Below are 11,481 nucleotides of genomic sequence, written 5' to 3'. Positions count from 1 at the left end.
GGGTTCCTCAAGAATACCGAGAAGCCTCTCCAATAGGGTTCTACTCATTAACGTAAGAGGAACAATTAAAGAATGCATAAGCTTTCCCATCTAGGAGATTTCTCATGCTTTGGTTTTATTCAATGTACTTCATATAGGGTTCCGCAATGATATACTTATTGTATAGTCTAATAAAAAATTTAGAAAAACAAAATTGGAATACTTATTATTATTATTATTATTATTATTATTATTATTATTATTATTATTTATTTATTTATTTGTTTGTTTGTTTGTTTGTTTGTTTGTTTATTTATTTATTTATTTATTATTATTTTTTTCACAAAATTGAACAGAATCCTTTGCATCGCACTGTTTGTTCCAGTAGCCTACATGTGAACACTATTGTTGTAGGAGCGAATGGGCGTGGCTTGAGAAGGAGGGGGTTGTTGAATAAAGTGGGCGTGTCTAATGATGGACAGTTTATGCAATGAGCAGCGCGGACTAGAAGCTCGTATAAATAGCGCCGTGCTCCTGGACTAACACTTCATTCACGACTTAAGGAGAGACGCGTGAGGACGATTTGCGTGATTACAGCACCATAACGCACACAGTCGCATACAACAACACACACACACACACCGAGGCGACTCTCTCTCTCTCCCACATACACACACACACACACACACACACACACACGGAAGGTTTGTGGAATAGTGAACATGAGAGGACGGGTCGGATAATAAGACTGGATCCAGCGCTTCACCTTCACCTTTTGGATAACCTGGAAATTTGAACGCGCCTTTTGCGCACGAAGAGGAGCGGCGACGCGCGCAGGAATATATTCCCTTTTTCCTCCTCGTACTTTTGTGTGCTTTATTTATTTATTTTTATTTGATTTTTTGATTTTTTTTTTTTTAAGCCTTCCTTCCACTTTGGGAATAGGAGCTTCCATTTTTTGCTAGGAAATATTCCCCGCGGGTGGTGACCCGGCTGCACCGCTACAGCATTTTGGGAAAATATAAAAGGATGGCAGCTTGGTTCACCTTTCTGATCGCATGCTTCAGCGCGCTCCTAACGCAGGTAAATAAATCATCATCCTCTTCATCATCATCATCCTCTTCATTAGTTCTATTTCTGACAGTGTTGCAGCGCGGAGTGGTTAAGAACCAGAACATGACAAATAATAATAATAATAATAATAATAATAATAATAATAATAAGATCTAAGCTCAGAGATGAAGAGCGTTTGATTAACAGATACTGACTTAGTGCTGCATGACAAAACAAAGCTGCATCTTTTTTTCTCTATTTTTCCTTTGCATGAACATGAATACAGGCGAAAACAGAAGTGGTGTAAAGTGCACAGCTGCTTAATAAAACACTAAAATAACTCATTTGGGTTACAGGAAATATAAAAGTATATGTAAAGGTGGTGTGTGTTGTGTTCTGGAGCAGCTGTAAAGGATTAGACTTTTTTTTTTTTGGGATTGTTTTTTGTTTGTTTTGGAAAACCTTTAAAGGAGAGCAGTTTAACAATCCAGGCTGTTAGGATCAAATGAGGAATTGATGAAAAATGTGGGCATCGTGTTGAGAAAAGCTCGAGTTTGTGTTTTTTAAATGATAGAATAGAACTGCTTTGGCATCAGGAGAAGTGTTTGGATCACGCTACACATTAAACTAGAATAAAGCTGGAAAACTTTTCCTGATACTTGTTGGAGCCATTAAAAGAAACATCTTTGGTACCTGTGGCATGAAGTTTGGGCAGCATATAAGCTTCAAATGGTCCAACACATTCCACCTTTACAGGCAGGTAAAACACACACACACACACCTTCATGTCTGAAGCACCTGTTCTCTCTCTATATAATTATATATAGATATTGGGAACTGGTGTTTTCGAGCTCAAGCTCCAGGAGTTCAAGAATTTTAAAGGTATTCTGGGGAGCGGAACCTCATGCAGCCCGGACTGCAGGACTTTTTTTCGCATTTGTCTGAAGAACTACCAGCAGAACGTGTCTCCGGGAAAATGCATCTTTGGGAGCACCGTCACCCCAGTGCTGGGCTCCAACTCCTTTAGGATGGAGGACGGATCCCAGAGCGCATCCATACGCCTGCCCTTCAACTTTGGATGGCCGGTAGGAGGAAAAAAGTGCATGCGTCATTTGGAAAAGTGAAGCTAAAAGCATGAGTGTGTGTGTGTGTGTGTGTGTGTGTGTGTGTCTAAATATTGCACAGAACATAAATCAGCAGTACGTAGCAGTACTGTGCAGAAACTACACTTGCATTGCTGCATGAACTCTTAGCGCTGGTTTATAGTCAGATAACATGAATCAGTTTTAGATTGTCGTCACAGCTGTAATTAAGATGTATTTATGGCATTTTCTCCTCTTAGGGATCATTTTCTTTGATTATTGAGGCCTTGTATTCACCTACAGAGGATCCACCTGTAGGTAAGTACTTCCTTTTTTATCCACAAGAGGGCGACACTATAATACACACAAACGCTTTACAGAACTGATTTTTTTTTTTTTACAATGTAGTAATAAAGGTTATGTCCACTATATAATATTTTTTATTGCAGTCGATTGCATCAGAAATCGTTTCTGTAATAAAAATATTCATGCGAAGCTGTTGTTTTTGTGAAGCACACGAACAACTGTGGAACTGCGCTTTCCTCTGGCTTCAAAAACACCTTCACATTCTCATACTCGAACACAATTGGACTTCCTTTAGTGTATTTTTGGCGTGGGAAAGCGCAGTGGGCTTTGGTGAGAATACTCGACGCTTGCCAAAACCATCCGACGGCACTTTCCTGTATTTTACACCTTTCTGTGTCCCGCCCTTTGGAACGGGATAATAGCATGGGAATGTTTTTCGCTCGACTTAAAGGAAAAAGGAAATTCGGGGTCTTTTTATTTTTTTCATTCCTATGGATTAGAGTCGACCTCGAAGTCTATTATCAGGAGTGTAAACTTATATTTCTTCTATTCACAGATTGACAAAAATGTTTTTCTTTCTTTTTCTCCCCCTCCATAGACTCAGACAACCCCGACTTACAGATTAGTTCTTTTCCCATCCAAAAACAGCTGCAAGTAGGGGCTGGGTGGTCTCAGGATGTCCAATGCGATCAGCAGACGGAGCTAAGGTATTCTTACCGGTTCATCTGCAATGAAAATTACTACGGAGACAGTTGTTCCAAAAAATGCACGCCCAGGGACGACCGTTTTGGCCACTACACCTGCAACCCAGACGGGCATTTATCCTGTCTCCCCGGCTGGAAAGGAGAATACTGCGATCAACGTAAGCAATCAGAGATCACCACGCACTGGCCTTTAGGAGACTCAGGGTCTGCTTTAGTGCTTCACCTTGCTCTCATCAGACTGTGCGCTTTCTCAGGTGCACGTGGGCCTCTGTTTTAATCGCCCAACCTCATAGCCTCAATGTTTCAGATGTGATCCAGGCACCTAGTCGACCTGGAGATCTGTTGCTTTGCAGAGTTCATTTCAAACCGTGTCCCAGGTGTTCTGTGGTAGCTGGAGCTTATTCGATCCAGATGGCTTTAAATAAAACTCTGCATGGCACGCTGATAAATCTTTGTAGGCATTTGCTAGTTTTTCCCACTTAATTTCCATTACAATTTCCAAACCATGCGGAGAAATATATCTTTTTCTCCCGTGTGCTATTTCTAAATCACCGTTAAGGTCGTTCGGTTTGATGTAGGGCTTCTTAAACTTTTTTTGCCAACAGGGAACTCCTTACTTTCTTTTCCACTTACAAAAGCTTTTCTTTTTTAATTGCATTTATCTTTAGAGTTTAGTCGACATTATTTAAACCCTGTTTGTTCTCATGTCAAGGAGGTTTGGAATAAATCCATAATCTCAAATTAGATCATAAAATAAATACAAGGGCTTTAATAATGTTTGCTAACTCGGTATTATCTACACTTTCAGAAGGAAAACCGTTAATTGCATTTCTCTTTGTTGTTTGGATCTTTCACTTATATTTGACGCTTATGTACTTTTTCTGTGTAAATGCAGAAAAATTCAACTTAAATACCTTTTATAGGAAATTTATACGTGATGAATTGAACCAGGCCCGAGACGAGGGCTGGTACGGTTTAGTACCCCGAGAGTGTGCTTTGAAAAGCACGGGTGGGTTTTAAGACAAAATCTGGCAACCCTGTTAGAAACATGTCCAATATGTCAAGCCAGCTGCTTTCTCTAGCAGTCTGAGTAGCAGTCATTATGGTTAATGCCATTACTGAGAGCCCCATGCGGTTTACTTTGCCAAATGCTCAGTTTGGATCTGGTTTCGGTTCTGGTTTTGTGCCTTTTGTGCATTTTACCATCCTGAAGCATGAATGCAGATTCTCATAAAACATACAGCACAAGTATTAAACTGTGAGCATGAAACTAAAGGTCACGCTGAAGGTAGAGCAGAAAGATGTACATTTAAAACTCCTGGCACGTGAGATTAAGACACATTTTACAACATGGCTAAAACTTTTCTATTGTGTATTTAGATTGTATAGATTGTACCTAGAACCTTCTATGGGATTTGATCTCAGATGTGTGCTTTGTTGAAGAAGGAAACGCTATGAATGTCTGTGACCCAGATTACGGTGTGAGTGAAGGGTTTAATGTACGCGTGAATTTATAGGGAAAAAGAAGTGCGCGTGCGCAGGAACCTTTGCTTATTACTGGTGAAACGGGATAAATTAGGGCTGTGTGTGTGTGTGTGTGTGTGTGTGTGTGTGTGTGTGTGTGTGTGTGTGTGTGTGTGTGCGTGCGCGCGTGTGTGTGCGTGGGCGCGCGGCCAGAAAGAGAGAGAGAGCGCGTGCTTGGTAATTTAATCCCCAGCGCGCACGCGCCCGACTAATCGCGGCGTTATTATCCGACACGCGCCACCGTTGCGCGCGCTCTCATTGTGGCTCTGCGGCGTGGCAGCTGCAAAATTACGGCTCGCGCGAACTGAGAACAACAATAGCGGCAGCTGTCCGTTTTTTTTTTCTAATTGAGATGGAGCATCTGTTCCGGTCTAAAAAGCAGCAGTTCAACCCACTTAAAAAAATGGGGCTCACTGTGTCACCCACAGGCCAATTACAAACACACAAGTCTGTCCAATCAGGTGCTCCTAAACCAGGGAGGGGGCGTGGTCATGTGTGGATTGTTGATATCGTCATTGTTCATCTTTACAACTTATCCATTACTATTAATAACAATGCATTTAATCTACACAACAAGTTAGTTTGTTATGTACAGTACAGATTATATATACAAGATTAATAACAAGTCATTAATAACTCGTATTGTGTCCAGATGGAGAATTTCACAATGTCCATAGCGAGAAACAGATACACGGATTCTTCATGTTTAATATCTGCTCTGTTTGTCTCTTTGATCAAATGTACAAGGTCATTATTCTGTTTATAACTCATTACTCCGGGATATCGTAATTCCCACCTATCTCAAAAAAACAGAGTGAAAATCGGTGAAATTCAGTTTTACACCTAATCTCTGATGATTTTTAAACGACGGGTTATTAAGGCAAACGTACAAGTTATTAAGCAGAAACAACAAGAAATTTAATCGAAGTCATGAGTTAAGTCAAAATAACAAGTGACAACATGTTAAGTGTGGCGATCTAGAGCGGTTAAGACACGATGCTAATCCGCAACCGCGTCCTCGACAAAGAAATGTCTTTATGTTACTGGAATTCTGTCTGTTCGGATACAGACGTGCTTCCGTCAGAGGTGAAAAGCCACACAGCTAATAAACATTTGTTTACAAATAAGTCATAGCTAACTAAATGCTATGCTACCTCCAAAAAAGTATATCGATATCATTAGCTATCTGATCTTGTGACGCCGAATAATAAATATAATTGACATAAAGGAAAGGTTTTGATCGTTTGTTTATTTGTTTGTCTGTCGTGGTCAGTTGGGCCACGGAGCGGTTGTGTTCTGTGCTAGCTTACTAAACTTGCTTGTTCCTCATCATAGGATATTAGAGATATGTGTTTCCCAGAGACTTTATAGTGGGTTTCTGCTGTTACTAGTTTGTTTACTAGCTTAGCATCGTATAACATTAATGATAAGAAAATTAAGAAGATTAAAGTGAAACTAGTTTGGTACTGAGACTGAGATAGACAGCAGTAAATAACCGCTAATAGCTACCAAATGATCAGGATCGTTCTTATCGATTTTGTTTAATTCACATCAATAATACCAGAAAGGTTTTCATTGCTAAACTGATGTTCGGTGAGTTCCCGTGTTAGTAATCTGCATTTGTATATCCTTTCACAGCGATCTGCCTTAAAGGCTGCAGCGAAGCTAACGGGAACTGCTCCAGTCCCGGAGAGTGCGTGTAAGTACACAAGCTGGAAGCATGTTTCAAGTCAGTAAATATTCAAATACAGGTTCACCGAGCGCTAATAACGAGTGCTGTTCTGTGGTCGTGTTGCAGGTGCAGAGATGGCTGGCAGGGAATGTTCTGCACCGAGTGTAAGAAATACCCCGTGTGTAAGCATGGTACGTGCCACAAGCCGTGGGAGTGTCACTGTAAAGAAGGATGGGGTGGACTCTTCTGTGATCAAGGTGAGTCCGAACACCAGGCTAAGTGATGATTAATGAAATATCTGATAGAAAAATATCAAAAGATTGAAATGAGTTCAGAACCCTATCTGAAAGGAACCCCCCCCCCCACACACACACACACACACACAATGTTACATTCCTAATATTTCTTAGATTGCGTTCGTCTTTAAAGCGATTGCATGGGTGCAGGTTTTACTACAATAGAAAAGCAGACTCTTAAGGCTTCCTTTTGTGTTATTAAGTTACACAGGACCTTTAATTCATTCCAGATGGATGCATTTTATATACTGAAGAAACTTTTAGGAAGCTGAATGGAACCTTTTTTCATCACTTCTACAGACATTCACAGCATGTAGCAGACCCACTAATCCAGAGCGACTTACATTTCTATACAACTGAGCAATTGAGGGTTAAGGGCCTTGCTCAGGGGCCCAGCAGTGGGAACCTGGTGGACATAGGAATCAAACTCACAACCTTTCCGATCGGTAGCCCAACACCTTAACCACTAGGCTACCACATTCGAAAATTAGCGTCAGAATTCCAGAAGCACCGATCAAAGCTTAAACATCATCTTTCTCAAAAACTGAGCTTACTACATCTCTATCGGCACTTATTTACATTTACAGCATGTGACAGACGCCCTTAAACAGAGCGACGTACATAAGTGCTTAAATCTCTGTCATTGGATACATTAATGCTGGTCACTCGGGATCCTTAAAGGTTCTTCTTCGTCTGGGAAATCATTTAAATCTTCTACTTAAGGCTACTTAAGTTCTTTCTCTTAGAAGGAACCCTGAACTAATCAAACAACCCCTTTGTAAGAGTAGGAACCCACTTTTAAGGGTATATACAGTATGCAGATGTACTAATGTGATGTTTCTAGCATCTATGGCGTATTGAAAGTTTAAAGGGTTTTTATCAGTCAGAATGTCAGTGAGCACGTGGCAGTGGAGCGTACGCAGGGTTTCGTGACTAGCGAGTTGACTCTAGGCAGTGATTTAAGTGCTATCATTCACATTTGACACTAGATCTGAACTTCTGCACCCACCACAAGCCGTGCATGAACGGAGCCACGTGTATGAACACCGGGCAGGGCAGCTACACGTGCCTGTGCAGGCCGGGATACACCGGCGTCAACTGTGAGCTGGAGGTGCGTCACTGCGACAGCAGCCCGTGCAGGAACCGAGGACACTGCGTGGTGAGTTGTGCTGCTGCTCATGTCCTAGCGTGAAGCTTAGCATGCTAACAGAGAAGGATTGCTAAAAGCCATGTCTCTTACAGGAGCTGGATAATGGCTACACGTGCACGTGTCTGCCAGGGTTTGAGGGCACACACTGTGAGCACAGCCTCCTGACCTGTGCAGACATGCCCTGCTTTCAGGGTGGGAAGTGCCATGAGAGAGACAACGGACGTAGCTATGCATGTGACTGCCCTAAAGGATACACCGGACTCAATTGTGAGAAAAGGGTGGACAAGTGTACAACTCTGCCGTGCGCTAATGGTACGTCCTGTCCCCACCTTCTGTGTGTGTGTGTGTGTGTGTGTGTGTTTACCTGTGCGTAACTGAACACCCGGTGCTCCACAGGTGGCGCGTGTGTGATCCTTGCTGGCGTCCGTATGTGCAGCTGTCGAGCAGGATTTACAGGCCAGCGCTGCGAGATCAACATCAACGACTGCTCCTCCAACCCCTGCGCTAACGGCGGCACCTGTCACGACGGCGTCAACGACTACACCTGCTCGTGCTCTCCGGGGTACTCTGGACGGAACTGCAAGCTCCAGAGCGCCCCCTGCTCAACGGAGAACGTCTGCATGAACGGAGGATCGTGCAGCAGCACCCTGGACGGCCCTCCCATGTGTCTGTGTCCCAGTGGCTTCACAGGGCCGCGCTGCGACTATTACGCCGCCACGCATCCCGTCCAGCTAAACACGGATGACTTCCAATGGGCCGCCGTGTCCCTAGGTGTAGGTTTGGTGGCTCTACTTATACTAGTGTGCATGGTGGCCATCGCGCTGCGTCACATTCACCGCCAAGCGGCGGCCGAAAGGACTCACGACGCTATGAACAACCAGTCAGACGCGCAGAGGGACAACCTGATCCCAACGTCACAGCTCAAGAACACCAACAAGAAGGTGGACCTGGAGGTGGACTGCGTTCAGGAGAAATCGAATTACATCCTCAAGAACTACCATCTAGACTTCAGCTCATCAAAAGAGTTTAAAGAAATCCAGACGCAAGAGGATAAAAGTCACAAGTACGAAAAGAGTTTAGAAGACAAAATACCGTTGAGTAGAATGTACAGGTGAGTCCAGGAGCCGCTCTCGAGGGAACAAACAAAATGCAGTCCTCTTTCACGATGCCTGCTTTTCCTTCTTAACACCGAGTGTGTGATTTGTGTGCGCAGTGAAAAGCCGGAGTGTAGGATATCGACGATATGTTCCCCGAGAGACTCCATGTACCAGTCTGTGTTTGTAATAGCGGAGGAGAGAAGTGAATGCGTCATAGCAACCGAGGTGAGAACGACAGAACAAACAAACGAGAGGAGAATCTTTGATACATCTAAATGTTCCAAATAATTAGATTGTTGTTGTTGTTGTTGTTGTTGTTTTCAGGTATAAACATGACCGGAGGTCACGGAAGATGGAAGATGGAAGATGTGAGGAGTAAAAAAACACAATCAAAGCAGAATTTTCTGGATTGTTTACAAAAAAAAAAGAACTGAAAGACTGGAGATGATTTTTTGTGATGTCCACTGCTGCTCTGAGAAACTTGAGGACGCAATAGACGAAGTGTGCTTAAAGTGTACAGACGTGTACAGTCCTGGATGTTGTCTTTTCTTTTCTTTTTCTTTTTTTTTGACCCCTACGGTATGGTTTTATGTTTTTTTTTCCTCTCAAGATTGTAAGGAAGGAAAAAAAGCAGGACTTACACTGACTGCACTGCAGTAGGACCAGAGGGGGGAAAAGTCTGGCACAGAGACGTGGCCCCTCCCCACACTGATGGAGTGAGCGCTCTCTCTCTCTCTCTCTCTCTCTCTCTCTCTCTCCCCCTCTCTCTCTCCCCGTCTCTCTTATTCTCTCTCTCTCTCTCTCCCCCTCTCTCTCTCTCTCTCCCCGTCTCTCTTATTCTTATTCTCTCTCTCTCTCTCTCCCCCTCTCTCTTATTCTCTCTCTCTCACTCTCCCCCCTCTCTCTCTCTCCCCTCTTTCTTTCTTTCTTTCTCTCTCTCTCTCTCTCTCTCTCTTTGTCTCTCAGTCCTCCCCCATCTCTCCTCCTCTTTCTTTCTCTCTCTCTCTCTCTCTCTCTTCCATCTCTCTCTCTCCTCTCCCCCCCTCTCTCTCTCTCTCTCTCTCTCTCTCTCTCTCTCTCTCTCTCTCCCCCCCTCTCCCTCTCTCTCTCACTATCATGTGATAATCACAGACACGTCATCTGCCAACTAATCACTTCGAAGGTGCCAGGGACTTCCGAACCTTCACGCCAGCATCATCGCCCGCTATGCAAAAAAGAAAAGGGAAAAAAAAACACAGATTAGAGGAGATGAGTGCGGAATCACAGCCTCTTCCATCCATCACGAGGAAACGAATGTCTGTACAAAACAAAAAAGTACAAATCATATCAAGATTTTTTTTCTCTGAGATTGTATGCAGCCCAAATTTCACAAAAAAGCCTTAAAAGGAAGGGGACGGACGGACTGACGGACGGACAGAGGGACGGACGGACAGAGGGAACGCTCCTGCCGTGCGTCGTTGTCGGATCCGTGGAAAAAAAAAAAAACAGGAATCGATGCAATCATGAACCAGCGTGTAGCAGCAGGGATCGGAGAAAAGAATGACTACAAATGAAATACAAATAAATAATAAATAAAAAGGAGTGACTGCACACCAACCGCTGACTGCCTATAAATTTAGACCAATAATGTAATTTTTAAGACAAATGATTATTTGCAGAGTTAATTTAATTACGACACACTGCTCTTTATATGTTTTATACTATTATTTTTTGTATATAATGCATATTTATAAAAAAAAAACACACAAACAAACTGAAGAATAAAAAAAAGAATTCTTTCATGGCTTGTTTTTGCTGAGTTAGATTTTTTTTTTTTCTTTTTTTTTTCTTTACATCCAAAAAAAAAAAAATCCTTCTCACCCTGTTGCCCCCCCGACTTGTAAACTGGCTTGAAATTTAAATCCGTTGCCTCGGCTACAGGCCCCTCGAGCTGGCAAAGTGCGGGGAGCGAAACAGATGCCCCCAGGGTGCAACCCTGCTCCACCATAAAAACAGCGGCATATGCCACCCCTCTCGCTCTCGTTCAGCTCCACGTGGCGAGCGACGCGGCGATAAAGAGCAGGCACATGCACGTGGCTTTCGCCGCCAAATAGCCTTGGCTTCATCTTCATGGAGTGGGATAGGGTGGGGTGTGTGTGTGTTTGTGGAAGTGTGTGTAGGGGGTGGGGGGGTTAAAAGGGAGATACAGTGCTGCCTCTACCACTCCCGTCTCCTGTAACCCGTAACAAAAGACCGAGGCTGAGCCGTGCATGTGGTCGTGTCCCGCACAGATGGGCTTCGGGGTAAAGCTGGCACCGCCAACAAAACACTAAATATCTACGTGCTTTGAAAAAAAAAAGGTTTAATTGAGCAATCTGGAGCTCGAACCCCGGATTATTTATTGTGGCTTTTTCCATACGGGTGGCGCAGGGTCACCTGGGTCTCCACTTAACGGAGGAAAGGCCAGAAAGGTCGTCTGTTCCACAGGGAGGAAATTTACGTCCTCCATTAGGAGAGCAAGCCGAGACTCAACAACACTGACATGTCTGAGAAAGATGTCGACACCTGGTACAAGTTTAGGTCCCGTGTGTCAAAGCCGTGACAAACACCTGAAGGCAGGTCTCGCCTTTTTTTTTCTC

The 11,481-nt window shown here is 43.4% G+C and overlaps 1 protein-coding gene across 1 annotated transcript; it reads left to right on the top strand.

The window, feature by feature from the left end:
- Positions 1-521: 521 nt before the first annotated feature.
- Positions 522-9,634, top strand: dll4 (delta-like 4 (Drosophila)). Its single transcript, XM_027170230.2, has 11 exons — positions 522-1,062; positions 1,860-2,117; positions 2,375-2,432; positions 3,019-3,282; positions 6,287-6,347; positions 6,447-6,577; positions 7,606-7,775; positions 7,859-8,078; positions 8,163-8,877; positions 8,980-9,088; positions 9,188-9,634. The coding sequence occupies exons 1-11, from the start codon at positions 1,009-1,011 to the stop codon at positions 9,191-9,193; spliced, it is 2,046 nt and encodes a 681-aa protein (XP_027026031.1). The 5' UTR covers positions 522-1,008; the 3' UTR covers positions 9,194-9,634.
- The last annotated feature ends 1,847 nt before the right edge of the window (positions 9,635-11,481 follow it).

Source organism: Tachysurus fulvidraco, chromosome 16, assembly GCF_022655615.1.
Source record: "Tachysurus fulvidraco isolate hzauxx_2018 chromosome 16, HZAU_PFXX_2.0, whole genome shotgun sequence".
Classification (NCBI taxonomy): domain Eukaryota; kingdom Metazoa; phylum Chordata; class Actinopteri; order Siluriformes; family Bagridae; genus Tachysurus; species Tachysurus fulvidraco.
Note: the sequence above shows the minus strand (reverse complement) of the source record. Positions and strands in the feature narration are given on the sequence as shown.